Source organism: Tupaia chinensis, unplaced genomic scaffold (genome assembly GCF_000334495.1).
Source record: "Tupaia chinensis unplaced genomic scaffold, TupChi_1.0 Scaffold000226_1, whole genome shotgun sequence".
NCBI classification, from domain to species: Eukaryota; Metazoa; Chordata; class Mammalia; order Scandentia; family Tupaiidae; genus Tupaia; species Tupaia belangeri.
The window spans coordinates 4403275-4423896 of NW_006159701.1; the positions used below are offsets into that span (position 1 = coordinate 4403275).

Sequence of the window (20622 nt, forward strand, 5' to 3'; positions counted from 1 at the left end):
GGACCAGCAGTTAGCGTAGGCTATGTGGCTGAACTCCCATGTAGTTGACTGTGGTTCGAGTTCTGGACCCACGTGTGTGTCTGTGCCCAAGATCCCGAGAGGAGAAGGGATGGCGGCGTGGCCATCCTCCCCCTGGGGGGGTGATTTCTCGCTGTCTCTGTCTTCTGGTGAGCGCACGCACCCTATAGCAGATAAATAAATAAATAAATAACCTTTGTTCTTAATATCAAAATATTTATTTCTAAATTTAGATTGTTGATAGGTAGAAAATGACTGCCCTTTTTTGTCGGCTGTGGTTCAAGTCTCAGACCTGGTCTGCATTTTTAAGAACGTCTGTGTTGGGGTCATCAGGTGGTGTAGTTAAAGCCATTAGATTTCCACATGGTCGGCTGTGGTTCAAGTCTCAGACCTGGTGGCTTGTTTTCTTGCTTTCCCTTTTCTCTCTGTCTCTTTCTGGTCAAATTAAAAATATAAATAAAAATAAATAAATAATAACAAATGGAGTTAAATCTTTTTAAAAATAATTAATGTCTGTGTCATACTGTGGATGTGTCTTTATTCAGGCAACTAGAAAATATAACAAGCCTACTGTCTACTAAAAAGTGTTTTTTTTCTTTCTTTCAGCTATTCCTCTACACAGCCGACTAGTTATGATCAGAGCAGTTACTCTCAGCAGAACACCTATGGGCAACCGAGCAGCTATGGACAGCAGAGTAGCTATGGTCAACAAAGCAGCTATGGGCAGCAGCCTCCTACTAGTTACCCCCCCCAAACTGGATCCTACAGCCAGGCTCCAAGTCAATATAGCCAACAGAGCAGCAGCTACGGGCAGCAGAGTGAGTTGCTAAGAGAGAAAACCAAATAATAAGAATGATTGTGTTTGGAGTTTTCTGACCATGGGGAATGTTCTTTACCGTTGGTTACTTTTGGAATCAAGGACGCATCTTTAGGGCATAACATCTTAGCAACAACTTGAATCTTTCAGTGAAGACTTCAGTGTTTTTCTCCCATTTAATTGTTGTTAGAGTGCATTGCCGAAAAAAGAAAAGAGATACTGTGACTGACCAGAAAAGATGTTTTAGACTGCTAGCCCTGTTCTCCTTGGGGAAGTTATATGCAGTGAGTTTGTTGGCACTTCTTATGGCCTGCCAACCTTAAGTCATTAAGACAAAATGGGGATCCAACTTCTGAAGGCCACTATAATTCCGATGGTCAAGTATAAAAATTGGAGAGTTTTTTGTTTTTAACATTCCTGAAACAAAAAGAACATGCCACAAGGAAAATTTGTGTATCATGCAGTTTGTAGAAATAACTCAGGAACCTCAATGACCCAGGAACCTCCAACTATCTTTACAATTCAATTTCTTCCTGGATTGTTGCTCTTTTTAAATTAAGTCTTCTGTGGGCATGTTTTGTTAAGGCTGGTAAAAGAGTAGAACTATTTGATAGAGCCTAGCCCCTAGCAGCATGCTAAAGCCCTAAGAAACATGGCTGTTTTGTTTTTTTTGTGTGTGGGTTTTTTTCCTTCTGTTTTTGTGCAGTAAAAAGCTGCTTTTGGAGGCATCTTAGCATACAGAACCTTAGCATGTAAACTGTGTGTTGACCAAGGGGTTTTGTTTGTTTGGAAAGGGTGTGTTCTGGGCTAACTAAGGTTATTATAGCCTCAATGAACCAGCAGGTTTTCTTGCACTTAAAAGAGCCTACTCTGCTTGTTAAGGGATGCTTTATTATGGTGTAAAGAATGTGATGCATGGGCTAATGCCTTGCAGTTAATTCTGTGATTCCAGGAGAAAGTATGTCAGGCAGTGGTGTAAATGCTGATCTGTGGCTTACAGATGTGACTCTTTCCTCAGGTTCATTCCGACAGGACCACCCCAGTAGCATGGGTGTTTATGGGCAGGAGTCTGGAGGATTTTCCGGACCAGGAGAGAACCGGAGCATGAGTGGCCCTGATAACCGGGGCAGGGGAAGAGGGGGATTTGATCGTGGAGGCATGAGCAGAGGTGGGCGGGGAGGAGGACGCGGTGGAATGGGGTAAGAGCAAACCTTTTCTCCTTTTACCTAATTTTGTTTCATCCATAGGATTTTCAATGGAAAGAAGGGACTGAAAGACATAAGAAATTTATTTCTACATTTCCATGGACAATCTGTTGAGCCCAAGCCATCTTCTATAACATGGAAATGTCATCTTTGTGGCATATATTAAGTGGCAGTTTACTTTTTTTCCTGCCAGTATATTTCGTTTCGTTGGGGTGGGGAGAATAAAGAATGGCTTTGAAACTAGAGCTTTCAGTTCCCTTCGTGGTTTCCAGAGGTGAAAAGCCTCTGTGGGTAATGAATTTGGGATGGAACACACACAACCCTTCTAACAGCCCTAGGATTAAACTAATTGCTTCTGAATGGTTGTCTTGAAATACCTGGTGTGTGTACTGCAGAAAAGGAATTCAACTGTTTTCCATACTGTTTTTTCCCAACTGCTGTTTATAATTAGTATTGTTGAACATAATGATAAAAATCTTGGTCCCATAACCCTTAAGGTATGATCTGAGGGCACCTGATAGTTTGGTTGAGCACAGAAAAATTCAGTAGCTTTTTGCAGAGTAATGTATTTAACTATAAGATCACTTCCCATTGAAGATTTAAAATCTAAATCGGTTTGACCATTTTGATTGATGGCACAATCTGGTTTAGAAAACTTTGTGTAGCTCAATAACATAACCCTTCTACCTCTGCCTGCCCTTTCCCTCCCTCCTCCCATCCCTCTTTCCTTTCCGGTGTCTGTACTTTGATGAAGGTGAGGTGTATAATGTTGGTGGTTAACATAATCCAGAAGGCTTAGTTCTGTGTGTGTTCTGTCCCTATATAACTAGTTTTTAAAAAAAAAAAAAAAAAGTTATGCAGAATATATATATATTTAAGTATAAATTGGATTTTGTACCACTGGTTAGTTCAGGGAAAAATGGGAAAAACTAAATTGTGTTTTGCAGATTTCAAAATTAAATAGATCAAAAGGTTTATTTTAAGCTTCTGTATTAGTAGATTTCTTTACTGTGACAGCTGTTAATGCTAATTTACAAATTCTGCATAACTTTGAAAAATAAAGTCTTGAGTGAAATCTTTATTGGGAGAAACAGTCGTTTTAGAACATACAAAAATTTGTAAATAATTTGGTACAAAGTAAAATTAATCTGATTTGGAGAGTATCATTCCATTATAAAGGTTTCACTTTATGGGTGTTTTAAAATAGACATAGACACTTGAAATTACTATCATCACGTCTCAAATCACCTAGAATTCTTAGTGTTTTTCAGTTGCAAAAACAATTTCAAGTTCATTTGTTATCATACTCCTGAAGTAATGATTCTACTGATTTTGTTAGACTTTGCTAGTAGAGGGGCCCCTCTTCTGGATGAGAAGTCTCTCCTGGAGCCATAGAAGAGACCATGGCTTACCCTATAGGTTTTTCAGCAGACTGTGAAGCAGTCTGTTGGAACCTGTGGGGACAGGACAGGGGCATTTTCCCCCTTCCCCTTTTTTATTGTGGTGTGGTGATGGTTTTCAGTGTCTTCTGCAGGTAAGGCACTCAATGTTGTTAACATGCCCTTTTTCATTGCCTCAGTATTTTGATATTTTCATTGGCTGTTAAACGTGGAAACTTTTTAACATGCTTTGTCGCATTTATATGCTACAGGTTACAAAGTGAGAGCCTTGTATACACTTCAATACTTAAAAAGTACCCGTACTCAGTACTCAGCCGGCAGCATAATGAAAAGTGGGACTAGACACGGTGTCCATTTGGAGAGGAAAAATATACATAGAATATTTTTAACAAAATGTATTCATTGTATAAATGGAATCCTTCTGTAACTTTGGTAACTGCATACTTGTTGTTTGGTAATGAACCAGAGGAGGTATAATACTCTAGAATTGTGTAAATTAAAGTGTAAACTTTGTGTTTAAAGAGAGAGAACATTTTATGGTGTGTACTTTTAAAAAGGAAACAAAGCTGCATGCAACAGCTTGAAATTGTAATTCAGGTATTAAAGGTGCAATACTGGTTAGAAAAAAAACAGGGCCTCCCACTGGGGAACTGCCTTTATTTAAAAAATACAAAACAACCCCTAAAAAGGTCCGATTCATGTTTCTCTTCCCCTTTTTGAAATATGTAATTTTATACTGTTATAGTCATTATTTTTAATTGATATGTCTGTAAAGTTGCACCCTCAGTCCGTGGAGCCTGGGTATTTGTTGTAAATTCTCCTTTTACAGCTGTTGTTAAATCCTTTAGTGCCCTGAAATGTATGGCTTAATGCTGAAGACTGGCTGGATGCGTCCTCTGATGTGTGTTGTAGGCATATTGATGTGGTTGTTTCCTGCTTTATGATGATTATACTGTGACTCGTTAGGAAGCCCAGGGCTTCTTTTGGCTCTCCCCTGGGAGAGGTGAGGGTGCACCTTTATGAACATGGGAAGGTTTGTTACAGCAGTTGCCCACTTCCTCCTCCTCCTCTACTCCCAGCTCTTGTTTTTCAGTCGATGGGGTGGGTGGTATTTGTCATCTATTTTTTCTACCTGATTGGCCAAGTATTGCACTATTAATACCGGCCCCTGAAATGAAAGGAACCAACCACACTGGTGTGTACAATCAGACAAGCAAGGTTGTATATTAAGGAAATTTGAGCAAGCTGCCCTGAAGAAAGGCATAGTGACAAGAGAGATGCATTGTTTGGAGATGTGTTTAGCCAGTGCCCTTCTTCCCCACGAGCCCCCCCAGGCTCAGAGCGGTACTGGCTTTTAAAGGGAAAGGCCTTCATTTCTTCGTTTATCCCCCCAGCAGCGCTGGAGAGCGAGGTGGCTTCAATAAGCCTGGTGGTAAGTTTTTGAGTATTACCATGGATAGTGTTTAAAAAAAAAATACAGTCAGTTTTTAGAAAACTATTTTTTTAATTAGTTTCATAAATGGTTTAAAAATGATCTATACAAGAAACTAATGGGTACTGCCGGCATTGTCTTAGGGGTAATAAGGTTAACCTATGGTTACAAAACAAAGGGTAACTTGAAGTATTGAGCACCTGCTTCTGTAATATGGGGGAGAATACATTTTTAAGATTTGGTTTATTCGGAGGAAAATTTTTGCCTTAAATTTAACACTAATTTGGCACATAAGCATTGAAAGTGTATTTGGTTAATGGTTTAGAAGCAAACCAAAGAAAAAAGCAAACCCTAGTGAACCTTTCACAAATGTTAAAGAGGCACTGCTCCACCTTAGCAGTGCGGGTCACTCTGAATTTAATGAGTCCCCATCCAATGGTGGTGTAGTAGATAGCTATGTGTGTTTGTAAGGTTTGTAGCTTGCAAGACGTGCACTAACAGTATTTTATATGATCTTTCCTGGTTGGCAGGACCCATGGATGAAGGACCAGATCTTGATCTAGGTAATTATGAATTCTTGAGCTTTATAGTTTAAAAATGAGCAGCACAGAAGTAACTGCATGCTGATGTTCAGTAGTCTGATAGAACCGTGAGACAGTTCGGGGCCTGTCGTGAGCTTTTACTCATAATCGCCCTGAAGTAACCCAGAAGTTTCATGGCATTTGCATTAGTATGGTTGATAGTTCATTTGAATAAATACCACTGGATAGTGGTGACCAGTTGAAGAAGTCCCTGCAGATACATCATAGTAACTCCCCTTCTGTCTTGATTTCTTAAGGCCCACCCATAGATCCGGATGAAGACTCTGACAACAGTGCAATTTATGTACAAGGATTAAATGACAATGTGACTCTAGATGATCTGGCAGACTTCTTTAAACAATGTGGTGTGGTTAAGGTAAGTGAAAGTATAATCAGGTGATCTGGCAGAACTTGAGAGCACAGAACGTTTTAAAGAGACTAAATTCATGTTGACAGTTGTTTCTTAAATTGCCTGATTTCTTCCTGGGCATCTTATATTGGTTGTTTTTCACAGAAATAAAATGCTGATCACAGTTTTAAGCACACTTTATAAAACAGGGTAATTTTTACAATTAAGTACTGATGTTTAGACACCACGATTGTGAGATACATAGTATAAATAAGCCATGTAGAGTTTTAAAAATAAAGAGCATTTCTGTATCAACCCCTAGTATAAGAAGTAGAGCCTATGAGAATCTTTAAAACACTTAGCGTATTTCTTCCCAATTGAGTCTCTTCTCTCCTTCCCCAGCCTGAATTTTATTCCAACCTCTAAAATATATCTTATGTAATGTTTTTTATTTTTTACATATTTTTATTTTTATTTTTTTTCTTGAGAGATTTTTGCTGTAGGGTGCTTGCGCTTGCCAGACAGAGATAAAGAGACAGAAAGCGAGAAGTCACCCCCCAGGGGGTATGGCCACACCACAGTCCCTTCTCCTCCATTCTCCTCTCGGGATCTTGGGCATGCATGCACACGCGCCTGGCATGAGTTTAAGCCACGGGTCCGGGTCTCAAACCGCAGTTGACTATGTGGGAGTCCAGCAACATAGCCATTACGCTAACTGCTGGTCCCCTTTTTTACGTATTTTTGAACCTGAATTACGAAGCACAACTATAAAGCAGCAACATTCTGAGCACTTGGGATATACTAGGGAACAGACAGGAACCATACTGGGCATTCATGTAGAGAAATACAGGAAAAGTGAAAGTCGTGTGTTAGGTGATGTGTTATGCAGAAAAAAACAAAGCACGGAGGTCAAGAGGAGTAGAGCCATACAGCATTTCATCTCATAGCAGAGTGAACAGTAAGGGCAGAGCTCCAGGGACGAGTGTTTGGTATGTTGAGAAGGTTTTAAGTTTTTGCTGTTGGGCATGTGTGCACACCAGAGAAGTGAGAAATCATCCCCCCAGGGGGGTGGCCATGCCACAGTCCTCTCTCCTCCAGTCTTCTCTGGGTGCACACATGCACCCAGCATGATTTTCAAGCCTCCAGGTCCAGAACTTGAACTGCACTGTTGGCCATGTGGGAACCAGCACCTTAGCCGCCATGCCACCTGCTGTCCCTGACTGAAAGGTTTTGGTCTGAGCTTCGGGAATAGTGGCGGGGTGGTCAGTTAGATGAGGAAGATAAAGAAAAATGGACTTGTCTAGGTGAGGAATAGGTCAGAAGCACAAAAGGTAGGGAGTCCTATATTCACTAACTACAGCTGCTCTTCACGTAATGACTGACTTGTTTAACACTTACTTATACCAGGTCTGCAGCCTGGGGAATCCCCGATCTTAGCCCTCTGTCTTGTGCCCTCAGTTAGTTTTTACTACAGAACGCATTCCAAGTTGCACAAGAATATGTATGTTGTTTATAAATTCGTGCTTTACTGTGAGCCCATACTAGTATTCAGATTAAGACCAATTAGGTTTTGCTATACAAACACTGGCACAGTGGTCATTCTTAGACATGTCTCCTAGTGCACAGTGGACAAGGTTCTTTTGTGTGTGTACAGTTGATTCTTGTTATTCATGGTAGTTCTATAAAGCTGCTGCAGGCACTGAATTAGTGAGTGCTGTCTACTGTTGCTGGGAAAATTAGGTATTTATACAGAGTCTTCCCAAAAGGTCGTGAAAAATGTGCATTATTTAAAAACTTCAGGCAGCGACCAACAGGTAAAGTGGTTAAAGCTCTGGACTCTCCCACGTGGCTAACAACAGTTCAAATCCCCAACCTGGTGGCCTGCTTTCTTACTTTCCCTTTCTCTCTCTGTCTTTCTGGTCAAATTAAAATGAATAAATGAATAAATAAAATTAAATAATTCTTGAAGAAAAAAAAGGGAAAAAACTGCAGGGATTTAAAAATGTTTTACACCAAAATAAACGTGTGCTTTAACTTCATTTTTCTTTGAGCTTTTTTTTTTTTTTTTTTCCTTTTAAGAATCTTTTAATTTGAACAGAGTGTGAAAAAGCAAGCCGCCGGGTCCAGGATTTGAACCGTGTTCAGCCATGTCGGAATGTCCAGCACCTTAACCACCACACCACCTGCTGGTCCCTTCTGTGAACTTCTTGAAGTGCCCTTGTATATACATTACCTCACATGGATTATGTTCGGGAATTCTGAAGACCATCCTTGTAGATTCTGTTTTCCTTTTAGAAAAGAAAAATCTGGTTCAGAAGTGCTGAGTGATTTGCCTAGGGCCACCCCACCACCAAGCCAGAGTTGGGTGAAACGTTACCTGCCTTAGGGCCTAAGATTGTTACACAACACTTTCCCACCCACCCCCCTCCTTCGCACTCTGGTCATGTCTGAAAGAGAACTGGGTCAAAGGCAACTCAGACTCCAGCCAGCATTCTGTATGCCACATTCACCTCAGCCTCACCACAATTAGGAATCATAAGACTTTTGCTTAGTTATGGAAGAAATTTTAAAGGAAAATTTAAAATTTAATTCACTTTTTGGTGCTTATAAGGTTGCTCTAATTGCATATCCTCTTCTATGAATATCTGTCTTTTTATTAGGTTTGTCTATTTTCAATTTTTTCCTTGTGCTGTCTGAATGCTGATTCTTGTCTATGTTTCAGATACCTTTTCCCACTTCCTGGCCTGTTTGTTTTAAATACATTATTTTCTTCAGTCTCAAGATGTTGGGCATGAGTACCCAGCATGATTTTCCAGCTGCTGGATCTGAGACTCAAACCACACTGTCAACCCTGTAGAATCTAGCACCTTAATCTCCATACTACCTGCTGGCCTGAGCCCCATATATTCAAACCCTGTTGTAGTTAAATTTACTGAATTTACAAAACAATTTGGGAATTAATTTCATAGTACTGAGTAATTTTTTCTTCCATGAACACTATATCTCTGTTTGTTTAGGTCTTCAGTAAAGACCGTATACTGATAGGTCTTAGAATTTTTAAGTTTAGGACCATCAGGTGGCAAGGAGGTTAAGGTGCTAGACTTCTACATGGATAGTCCCAGTTTGAGTCCTGGACCTGGTGACTTAATTAACTTTTCATACACATTCATTCATTCTCTCTCTCTCTCTCTCTGCTGAGAGAGAGAGCCCTATAACGTGTGCCCTATAACAAGCAAATTAATAATAAATTATTCTTTTTAAGTTTTTGGGCCAGAAGATAGCATAACCGTTAAGGCACTAGATCCCACCTGGCCCGCATCACAGTTCAAGTCTCAGACCTGGTGGCTTAAAAAACACACTTGTATGTTTTTGTTTTAAAGGACCATTTAATTTTACTTACTTATTTTCATTTGCCCAGAGAGGGAGAGAGAAAGTGAGAAAACAAGGCACCAGGTCTGGGACGTGAACTATGGTCAATCATGTGGGAGTGTCCAGCACCTTAACCACCACGCCACCTGCTGGTTCCCCCCCACTGTGTTTTTGTTTGTTTGTTTCATACAAGAGCTTGTGTACATGTGTGCCCAAAATCCTGAAAAGAGGGTGAAGGGATTGCATTATGGTCATCCTTCCAGGAGATGAAGGATGTCTCTCTCACTCTCTCCCTCTCTCCAATGATTACAAATGCCCCATAGCGAACTTCAGAGGAAAAAATTTCCTTCCCAGCTAGTGGCATAGTGGTTTAGGCAGCTGGATCCCACGTGGCTGACTGTGTGGTTCCAGTTCTAGACCCAGTGACTTAAGAAACACCCCAGGGGGAACCAGCAGTTAGTGTAATAGCTATGTCGCTGGACCTCCCATGTAGTCGACCGCTGTTCAAGTCCCAGACCCGGTGACTTAAAACTCAAGCCAGGCGCGTGTGCGTGCGTGCCCAAGATCCTGAGAGGAGAATGGAGGAGAAGGGATTGCGGCGCGACCATCCCCCCTGGGGGGTGCTTCTCGCTTTCTCTCTCTGTGTCTGGCGAGCGCACGGGCCCTATAGCGAAAATCTTTCCAAAAGAAAAAAAAAAGAAAAAGAAACACCCCAGATGCATGTGTAAACATGCCCAGAATCCTGAGAGCAGAATAGAGCGAGGATTGTGGGATGGCCTTCGGGGCGGGGGGTCCTTCCCTTTCTACTCCCTTTCACTTTTTTAAGTTTCCCCATTATTTGTACCTTTAATTTGTCAATATTTTCTAATTTTCTATCTTTATGTATTGTGTCTTTTTTTTTCTTTTTTTAAGGCTTTTGCCATAGGCTTGTGTACTCATCTGGGAAGAGAGAGTGAGAGGGAAAGTAAAAAGTCATCCCCCAGAGGGAATAGCCACACCGCAGTCCTTTCTCCAGTCTCCTGGGATTTTAGACATGTATGCACACATGCCCAGCATGATTTCTCCTCTTCTCTCTCTCTCTCTCTCTCTCTCTCTCTGTTTTTGAGAGGTTTTCGCTATAGTCCTCCATTCCGCGCCAGGGAGACAGAGACAGTGAGAAATCGCACTCCAGGGGGGATAGCCACGCCACATTCCCTTCTCCTCCATTTCCCACTCGGGATCTTGGGCATGCATGCACATGCACCCGGCATGAGTCTAAGCCACTAGGTCCGAGACTCGAACCGCAGTCAACTACATGGGAGTCCAGCAACATAGCCATTATATCAGTTGCTTGTACCCCAGCATGATTTTTCAAGCTGCCAAGTCCAAGATTCAAAATTGGTCGGCCATGCGGGAGTCCAGTGCCTTAATCATTGTACTACCTGGTTAAGTGGTGGTACAGATGGCCCCGTCATACCCATTTTTTAAACATTGATATATGTATATTTATGCCATGACTGCTTCCCTTTTCAAAACCCAGTAAACAAGGTCAGGTATTAACTGAGTTTATAAGGAAATGCATATGTAGACTTTTATCATGTGCATACTTTTTTGTTATTGTTGAGGTTTTTGTTTTTTGTTTTTGCTATAGGGCACATGTGCTCACCAGAGAGAGAGACAGAAAGTGAGAAATCATCCCCCAAGGGGAATGGCCACACCGCAATCCCTTCTCCTTTCTCCTCTCAGGATCTTGGGCACATACACACACATGCGCCCAGCATGAGTTAAAGCCACCAGGTCCAGGACTCGAACCACAGTTGACTACACGGGACATAGCCATTACACTTAACTACTGGTCCCTATCGTGTGCTGCATACTTAATACAAGAAGTATATGTGAGGATAGAAGTTTGAACAGTGTGGCTCTGAATTCAAGCCAGCTAATAGCTGAAAATTAGTCATTTGGTCATTTTTTGTAGCTCTTAAGAAATTGGCTCTGTGGGAGGACATTGTCAAGAGTCTGAAGGACACTCACGGCCTTGTACACTGTACTTACTGTATATGTATTTTTAATTTGCTATGGGGCTTATGCATTTGCTGGAGAGAGACGGAGGGGAAGAGGGGGGAAGTGAAAAAGCATTCACAGGTAGGGGAGATGGCCACACTACAGTCACTCCTCTTGGGATTTGGGGCTCACACGGGCACATGCCCAGTGTGCTGCTCAAGCTGCTGGTCCAGGACTAAAATTGGGCAGTCAGCCATGAGAGATCCAGCTACTTAACTATACCATTGGCTGACCTCTGTACTTAATGATTTAAGGGTACTTACCTTAGGCTTGGCATATCTTACATGATGGTATCAAAGCCTGGCTGCTCCTAGTGGTGGCTGCAAGCATTGGGTGCCTATTTGGAAATAGGAAGATCAAGGAGGGTGCTCAGGCACCAGAAGACCTCTTGGGAAGGGGCGGGCCCGATACTGCTCACTTATTTTGGAACTTAGGTTAATACCCAGAGATAGATTTAACATGCTGTTGAATATGTCTACGTGTGGAAAATTACTGCTTTCTAAAGATTCAGGGATTTTTTTCTCCCAAACTAATATATCCTTACCATAGCCTTACTGTACTATTCTATGTCCAGATGAACAAGAGAACTGGGCAGCCCATGATCCACATCTACCTGGACAAGGAGACAGGAAAACCCAAAGGTGATGCCACAGTATCCTATGAAGACCCACCGACCGCCAAGGCTGCTGTGGAGTGGTTTGATGGTATGAAGTGCTCACTGGGGTACACACAGGGTCTTGAGGCAAATGTTTCTTGTACCAACTTACATGTGTTAGAACATCATTCTCTGAGGTAGTTCTAGGGACAAGGGACAGATGTACTCTCCCACTGCTTCACTGTAGGGCATGGTAAGTTGGAGGAGCTTGAGAGCCTGTAGGAGCAAAATACCCACCTGCTCCTAGGGGAAGCTACTTCCTGGTCTCCCTTCAGCTGTGTGAAGGCCCAGTCCCTAGCCCTGGTTGGGGTTTCAGACTTTATTACAGATTCACCTTGGTAAAGCTGTAAGAGTTCCTCCAAGCACCAGTTTATCAGGTAGAACAGAACATCCTTCAAAATAACCTATTGATGGGACCAGCAGTTAGCTTAATGGCTGTGTTGCTGGACTCCCATGTAGTCGACCGCGGTTCAAATCCCGGACCCGGTGGCTTAAAACTCATGCCGGGCGTGTGTCTGTGTGTGCCCAAGATCCCAAGAGGAGAATGGAGGAGAAGGGATTGCTGTGTGGCCATTCCCCCTGGGGTGTGATTTCTCGCTTTCTGTCTCTCCATCTCTGTCTGTCTGTCTGGCGAGCTCACGCGCCCTATAGCAAAATCCTCTCCCCCCCAAAAAAAAAACAAAAGAACCTATCGAGAGGCCAGCAGGTGGCATAGTGGTTAAGGCAGTGAACTTTTACACAGTCGACTATGGTTCGAACCCCAGACCTAGCAGCTTGAAACTCATGCCAGACATGCCTGCCCAGAATCCCAAAAGGAGAAGGAATTGAGGTGTGGCCATCCTCTTGGGGGCTGATTGCTCTCTGTCTCTTCAGCAAGCTTAAACACCCTAAAGAAAAATTATCTCTAAAAAACGAACTTTTCTAGCCAATGTTCACTTAAGTACAAATTTGTATTCGTGTTTGTGGAGGTTTTTTTAACCTTTTACCTTAAAACTGGAGTCTCACTTCAACAGAGTCAAAAGTATTTTTCTGGGGGACCAGCAGTTAGTGTAATGGCTATGTCACTGGACTCCCATATAGTCGACCGCGGTTCGAGTCCCAGACCTGGTGGCTTAACCTTACGCCAGGCACGTGTGCGTGCGTGCCCAGGATCCCGAGAGGAGAATGGAGGAGAAGGGATTGCCGCGTGACCATCCCCCCTGGGGGGTGATTTCTCGCTTTCTGTCTATCTTTCTCTGTCTGTCTGGCAAGCGCACAAGCCCTATAGCAAAAACCTCTCAAAAGGTGGGGGGTATTTTTCTGGCCTTGTCAGTATAGATCTTAGAGACGATATGGCGGGGCAGGCTTGACACACCTGGGGATGGTCCAGTTGGATAATTTGGTGCCATCTGTGGGAAGGGAGGACAGTCACTATCAGAGAAGGGAAGGTGGGAGATTGGAAATAACTATCACTGATGTTCTGTTATCTTGTTCCAGGGAAAGATTTTCAAGGCAGCAAACTTAAAGTCTCTCTTGCCCGGAAGAAGCCTCCAATGAACAGCATGAGAGGTGGAATGCCACCCCGTGAGGGCAGAGGGATGCCGCCCCCGCTCCGTGGAGGTATTACCAGACACACTTTGAGCTATCCCTTGAGCTACTGTAGAAGTTCTTTAGTATGCTGCTTGCCCTGAAACTTGATCACTGGGGTGAAGACAGCCCATTAGAAATAGGAAAAACAATGTGTTGAACCTGTACTCTGGGCTCTTGGGAGCCCACAGTAAGTACTATATCAGTTAGGAGTACGGTTGATGAGGTGGGGAGGCCCTGTGGATCCAGGACCCACTCTTCCTAAGTGTCAACCCCGGGCTGCCATTGATGCTGCTTTGGTTTTATCTGTATGAAGATGTCTGCCCTGTTGGGATTGTGGGACTAGAGGTGATGACAGCAGAAGGGCCCTGACCAGGGCCTGGGAGTTGTTAGGAAGGAGCTGGTTTCTGAGCCCCAGGCCCTTGGGCCAGTGGACCAGCGTGGTGCAGGTGATGGGAGCCGCACCAGTGGTGTTTATGCGCTTGCTGAGTATTTCAGCAGCAAACCTGGTGCTATAAAGAGATGATGCTATTTGCCGTGTTTCTTGTTGCAGGTCCAGGGGGCCCAGGAGGTCCTGGAGGTCCCATGGGTCGCATGGGAGGCCGTGGAGGAGACAGAGGAGGCTTCCCTCCAAGAGGGCCCCGAGGTTCCCGGGGGAACCCCTCTGGAGGAGGAAACGTCCAGCATCGAGCCGGCGACTGGCAGTGTCCCAATCCGTATGTACTTCTCTTGGCAAATGGATGCGTATAGGCCTCACTCTGGAGAATAGGAATGACAGGGTGTGGGACTGATCAGCCATTCCCCATCTGCCTTAGAACCAGGTCCCAGTCTCTTCCACTGGTCTTAGGGGTGCACTGCCGCCCAAGGCCAGGACCCTGAAGTATTTTCTGTAGATAAATTGACTGAGACCAGTGATGATGGGAGAGCGTGGTGCCTGCTCAGGTGTCGTCTTTGCTTCTTCACTTTCTTTGTTCAATTGGTAATTTTTGCTGTGGTATAAATTTATGCAGGGGTTGTGGAAACCAGAACTTCGCCTGGAGGACAGAATGCAACCAGTGTAAGGCCCCGAAGCCTGAAGGCTTCCTCCCGCCACCCTTCCCACCCCCGGGTAGGTACAGGTTTTGGGAGCCTCCCTTCAGCTTCCTGGTGCTAAACCTCTTGTTACTTCGTGGGCTTGCTAAAAGACTGCTACCCCAAGCCTGAGCTGTCGCTGTGGTGCACTGCTAATTGTCCCGGATGTTGAGATTGTCTGCTTTGTTCCTGCTCTAGGAAGTGGCAGCCCCTGAGCAGCCTCGGCAGCGTGTCCAGCAGCACCTCTGCACCTGCCCTGACTGGCCTTCCTCTCCCTTCCTCATCTTAGGTGGAGATCGTGGAAGAGGCGGCCCTGGTGGCATGAGGGGAGGAAGAGGTGGCCTCATGGATCGTGGTGGCCCTGGTGGAATGTTCAGAGGTGGCCGTGGTGGTGACAGAGGTGGCTTCCGTGGTGGCCGGGGCATGGACCGAGGTGGCTTTGGTGGAGGAAGACGCGGTGGCCCTGGTGGGCCCCCTGGACCTTTGATGGAGCAGATGGGAGGAAGACGAGGTGGACGTGGAGGACCTGGAAAAATGGATAAGTACGTGGTGGTGGATGTTGTCGAGGGCAGGGAGGGGGCAGTGGCCGGCCTGAGGTGGTTGGAGGAATGGGGGGATGTCAGCTCAGGGAGCCCTCCTCAGTCTCACCAGGAGCCCCCTCCATCCTTGCCTTACAGAGGCGAGCACCGTCAGGAGCGCAGAGACCGGCCCTACTAGGCGCAAAGATCCCGCAGAGCTGCATTGACTACCAGATTTATTTTTTAAACCAGAAAATGTTTTAAATTTATAATTCCATATTTATAATGTTGGCCACAACATTATGATTATTCCTTGTCTGTACTTTAGTATTTTTCACCATTTGTGAAGAAACATTAAAACAAGTTAAATGGTAGTGTGCCGAGTTTTTTTTTTTTTTTTTTTCCTCCTTTTAAAGATGGTTGTTTAACTAAGACTTAACAGTGGGAACCCAGACCCTTGTGAGCATGCTCAGTATCATTGTGGAGAAACCCGGAGGGCCTCTAACTGTAACGATGTTCATGGTTGTGATGTTTTTTTTTTTTTTTTTAAATAAAATTCCAAATGTTTATAAACAGTCATCCTTCTCGGCCTCTGTTCAGCAGTCAGTGCATGTCCTCTTGGTGCCACTCTGGCCCCCAGGAGAGGTGGGGTGCCATCCAGGTCAGTGCCATGGTATGGAAACCCTCCAGGTCTGGTGCACCTTCCATCACAAAAGACCCCCCCAGTGTCCAAAGGTCAAGGACAGACTGGTAAGGGCCACAAGAAGCACAGGGAATAAATTCTACCCTTGCTCAGTCTGGGGAGTGGGCCCGCCCTCCCCACACGGTGTGAGCACCTCTCAGGTGGCAGGTGGGCTGGCTGTGCTGCTGCTTTCTCCGCACCTCACGACTGCAGGTCTTGGCAGGGCGTTGCGAGGTCATCCCCTGGACGAAGTTGCATTCGCCCTCCCACCTGTGGATCACCCTCCCCTCCTGCCATCAGGCCATTTTCCTGCCCTCTCATAAGGACTTGGGGGAACTGCTGCTTTTTTAGAACCCACCCCCCTCACACCGCCTCACTGGACACACCCTACCCCTGCTCAGACTTGAGTGACAACCGGACACCTCATGGCAGTGCTCAGCCTTGTGCTGGACCTTGTGGGCAACCTCTGCTGCACTGCCCATCCTGGCTCACTGCAGACCAGTGCTGTTCAAGGGGCAAGGATGCTGCAGCTTTGGGGGTGGGCAGAGCCAGCCAAGGCGCCCATCCTGGAGCTCAGCCCTAGCCAGCCCTGCAGTGAGTGGCTTGGAATTCCTAACTCGGTTAGCCGCTGAGGTAGGCGGTCGTCTCCCGTGTCTGTCAGAGGGCCAAGGCGAGTTTAGGGTGGTCTCTCCAGAGACTGTGCCCCTGCCCTCACATCCCCCACAGTTAGCCCTGAGACAAGCAGAGGTGCCCCCACCCGCAGCCAGCCCTAAGTGGGACCCAGCACTGCCTAGACCCGCTACCGGGCAGTGCAGAAGCAGGTGGCAAAGTCAGAACAGGTCCTAAGGCGCGATCCAGCACCCTCCTTGGATCCTGGTGGGTCACACTCCTGAGTCCAAACTTTTACCACAGCCCCGGGCCACCTGCACAGGCCTCCCAACTGGGGAGACTGATTGTGATCTACACCGCACATGTGGACAGGCCACAGGGAGGAAGGGGCCTGGAGCTGAGGACAGGCTCCCACTGCCCCTTCCGTCCCCACTCCTGCTGCCAGCACAGGTGAGCAAGGTGGGAAGCAGGCCTACCCACATTCCCCAGGAGGCAGCTGTGGGGACACCTGCCCCACAGCCAGACGGGAGCTGACCAACAGGTGCCAGGGTCAGACCCTCATCTGGACAGCAGGTTGAGGCCTATCATGGCTGTGCTCAGAGGCTCAGCTGAGCCTAGCAAGGGGACCCAACCAGTGCCCCAGGCTCCCAAGGCTGCCTGGCACCAGTCCCACAGCCTGCCCACGAGGGTTTTGCTTACAGACCACGACTATCACCTGACCTCGAGCTGCAGCCAAGGTCATGCAGGGCTGCTCACAAGCAGTGGGTGTAAACCTGCCCTGTGCACAGGCCCAGAGCCCGCATGGGAGCCACAGCGTTCTGCGCAGAGGCGCCCTCTGGGTGTGCCTGTGGGTTTGGCACCCACACCCAAACCTCTTCTTCCAGCAGTTTCCCTTCATCCTAAGGACATGGAAGGCCTCAAAGAGCCTAAGGCTTTCCCAGAGATGGCCCATGGGACCTGGGCTGCCACAAAACAGGAAGAGTCTAAGCTAAGGCCCTCTATGCCTTGGGCTGGGGGTCTGGCCCCACCAGTGAGGTCTACAGCACAGCTGCCACAAGTCCTCAATCAGATTATCGGGGCCTGTGGTCCAGAATGGGCCTCTGATCAGACCACAGCTCATGAGGAGAGAGGGAGGAGTGAGCCCGGCCACGAGCCCCTCCTTCCCAGAGCCTAGTGGGCATTCGCTCTGTCCTGGGGCCATACCAATCTGAGCTGAGTCATGCTATTATTCTCAACACTGACATCTCCACTACTATTGTTCCATTTTACAAATGGTGCAATAGAGACCCGGAGCTTACCCATCCCACCTGACCAACGGCAGGTTAGTCACGCCCATCAGGTTCCCTCTGACCCTTACCCTTGCTGTGGCGAGTGCTGAAGGGCAAGGTACAGGAGGGAGTGAGTCCGGCAGGGCTGCTACCACTCCTCCTTGCCCTTGCAGCCTCAGTTTCCCTAAAGTGAAAACACACCGAAGTATAATTTGCCAGGTAATTTTGAGAATTATTTAGCATCCACACCTGACCCCAGATATTCCAGCTGCATCCTCCCAGTGCTCAGCCCCAAATCTGGGAATCTAGGAGTTGTCATTGGCTCCGTCCTCACACTCACACCCAGCTCTCCTGCAAGAGCCATCAGCTCTCAGAATACAGCCAGGAGCCAGTCAGCCCCCAAGCCCCGCCCTGCTCCATCGGCTTCCCCGTGGGGCTCTGGCCTCTCCCCAGCTCACATCAGCAGCTTTCTCAGCAGCACCAAAGAGATCCAGCAGAGACCTGGTAAGACCTGAGCCAACCGCCCCTGGGCTGAATTCATGAGGCAGTCGACGGGCACAGCAGTTAAATGATCTGTGAGACTGATGCATATGGAAGAGTTCCTGGTTCAAGTCCAGAGACCTCCCTGAATATGCCAGGATGCACGCCTGTCCATGATGCGTTGAGGCTGGGGAAGGACCACCGGATCTGGCCCCTGTGAGGGGTGCTGTGTTGTGTCTCTGTCTCTGTGTATCTCTCACGAGGAATAGATAGTGCAGCCAGGCACAAATGTGACTGCCTAGGAGCCTGACGGGATAGAGATATAGAGGCTAAAGGATCTCGTCCCATCAGGGAGTGCACTCCCTCTCACGCAGTCTGGCCTAAAATCAACCCATCACTCCATAGCTCCCTTGTCCCTCAAAAGAAGCACACCCCACAGGCCCTGCTTGTTCTGCGGATCTCTAACCTTGTCCCCCACCTCCCTTCACGATGGCCCAGCCCCACTTCTCTTTTTCTAAGTTTGCTGTAAGGCACATGCGCTTGCCAGAGACGGGGGGGCAAGGGCTGGTGGTAAGAAATCACCCCCCGCGGATGGCCGCGCTGCAATCCCTTCTCCACCCTCCTCTCAGGATTTTGGGCACACTCGCACATGTGAGTGTTCGTTTATTTTTATAGAGATTTTTGCTATAGGGTGTATGTGCTCACCAGAGAGACAGAAAGCAAGATCACCCCCCAGGGGGAATGGCCATGCTGCAATCCCTTCTCCATTGTCCTCTTGGGATTCTGGGTACGCACACACGCACGCATACTTGGCATGAATTTTAAGCCGCCGGCCCCTGGTCTTGAACCATGGTTGACTATGTGAGAGTCCAGTACCATGATACCATCTCGTCCCACCAGGTGTTCTTTTTAAGCTGCTGGACCTGGGAATCGAACCGTGCAGCCCCATGTGGGATTTGGTTGCCTTAACCAACAAATCAGCAGTTGACCCCTTCCACACTCTTTTTTTTTTTTTTTTTTTTGGAGAGGTTTTCGCTATAGCGCTCGCCAGACAGACGGAGAGAGACATAGAGACAGAAAGCGAGAAATCACCCCCCAGGGAAGATGGTCACGCCACAATCCCTTCTCCTCCATTCTCCTCTCGGGAACGCATGCACACGTGCCCGGCATGAGTTTTAAGCCACCGGGTCTGGGACGCGAACCACGGTTGACTACGTGGGAGTCCAGCGACATAGCTATTACGCTAACTGCTGGTTTCCCTTCCACACTCTTCTTGAGCACAGCAGGCACGTGCCTGCTTCAGGGCTTTTGTAGTGGCTGTTCCTGCTGCCTGGAACTCTCCCTCCAGGGCTTCCACACCCTCACCTGACCCTTGATAACCCTGTGGCCTCAGCCTCGTAATGCACACCCACACTCCTGCCCTGGCTACCCGCCTAACCTCTGTCCTCCCAGCACTTACCCCGGGGCTGTCTCCCTCCAGACAAGTTCCCTGTGGTGCTGCTTTTGGCTTCTAGAGCTCAAAGCGTGCAGTGGGTGCTATGACCTACAGGCCAGCCTTCCTCCCCCTTGCATGGGATAGGGAGGGTCCGAGGGAAGGGTGCCCAGGGGCCTCCCCCAGGGTATCAAGGGCAGAAACCACCATGAACAGCTTGGCACCAAGAGACCTGGCTCTCAATAGGCTCGCCGCGAATCCGCGAATCCCCGAATCCCCTGGCCTTCAGTGAACCCGGTCCCTCTTCAGTCATATTCCAATCCACTGCCCTGAGTTTGGGCATGACAGGAGCATGCACACACTAGGAGCTTTATTAAAGTTCTGCTTGAGCATTGGCTGCTGTGTGGTTCAGCTTCCCTCCAAGCCACCCCACCAGCCCTCTGGAGCAGCATGGCTGCCAGCTGGACAGGGGACAGGCCTGGCCTGGCTAGCCTAGCAGGGCACTGCACAGGGCAGGATTTCCCGCTGATCCTGCCTGGTCCCTTCTTGGCAGTTTGCAGAGTCCACAGGGTTAACCCTCCAGCGCCTGGCGACCCAGGCGGCCTCTTATCCCCTCTCTTCCCTCTCTTTCCGGGCCAGACCCCAGGCCAGGGCCAGCATCAGGCTCCCGGCCGGCCGGCCTTAGCCTCCCCTCCACACCCCACCTTATCAGTGTCCTTAAAGGGGTCCCAGACCCTCGGGTTAACAATAAGCCTTAAGCGAGAACGCGGGCAGAGGCTGGGTGGGCCTGTCACTCCCAGGCCAGCACTGTGCGGAGGAGGCCCATATCCCGGGCCGGCCGGCGGGCCTCGGTTATCTGGCCTGGGGAGGTCCCCCCGGGCGGAGGTGACCTAGCAGCCCCCGGCCCCTATCGCTTCCTGACTTGTCTCGGGAACAGGCCGTACCGCCAGCCCGGGAGGAGGCCACTCTAGGGGGAGGAGGGACGAGTAAAAGGGCCCCAAGTCCTCCCCAGGAGTGGACGCGGGAATGGGAACTAGCCCCGGTAGCGGTGGGACATCTGGGCTGGTCGTGGCTCTGGGGACTCTCGGCCCCTCTTCCACTCACTGCCCGGGGAGACCCGGGGGGGG

At 47.5% G+C, this 20622-nt stretch overlaps 1 protein-coding gene across 7 annotated transcripts in view; it reads left to right on the plus strand.

Moving 5' to 3' along the window:
- The window catches only part of EWSR1 (EWS RNA binding protein 1), a 38046-nt gene extending 22648 nt beyond the window's left edge, over positions 1-15398 (plus strand). For 2 of the 7 annotated variants that reach the window (XM_006147892.3, XM_006147893.3), the window contains 11 exons: positions 625-836; positions 1854-2034; positions 4835-4872; positions 5403-5435; positions 5711-5829; positions 11789-11918; positions 13346-13468; positions 13989-14151; positions 14446-14543; positions 14796-15048; positions 15184-15398. In XM_006147892.3, coding sequence (XP_006147954.1) covers positions 625-836; positions 1854-2034; positions 4835-4872; positions 5403-5435; positions 5711-5829; positions 11789-11918; positions 13346-13468; positions 13989-14151; positions 14446-14543; positions 14796-15048; positions 15184-15223 — 1390 coding nt within the window. In that variant the 3' untranslated portion in view covers positions 15224-15398. Of the gene's footprint in view, positions 1-624; positions 837-1853; positions 2039-4834; positions 4873-5402; positions 5436-5710; positions 5830-11788; positions 11919-13345; positions 13469-13988; positions 14152-14445; positions 14544-14795; positions 15049-15183 lie in introns of those variants that run through there. The other 5 variants (XM_014587618.2, XM_027771596.1, XM_027771597.1 and 2 more) reach the window with 4 other exon arrangements.
- The last annotated feature ends 5224 nt before the right edge of the window (positions 15399-20622 follow it).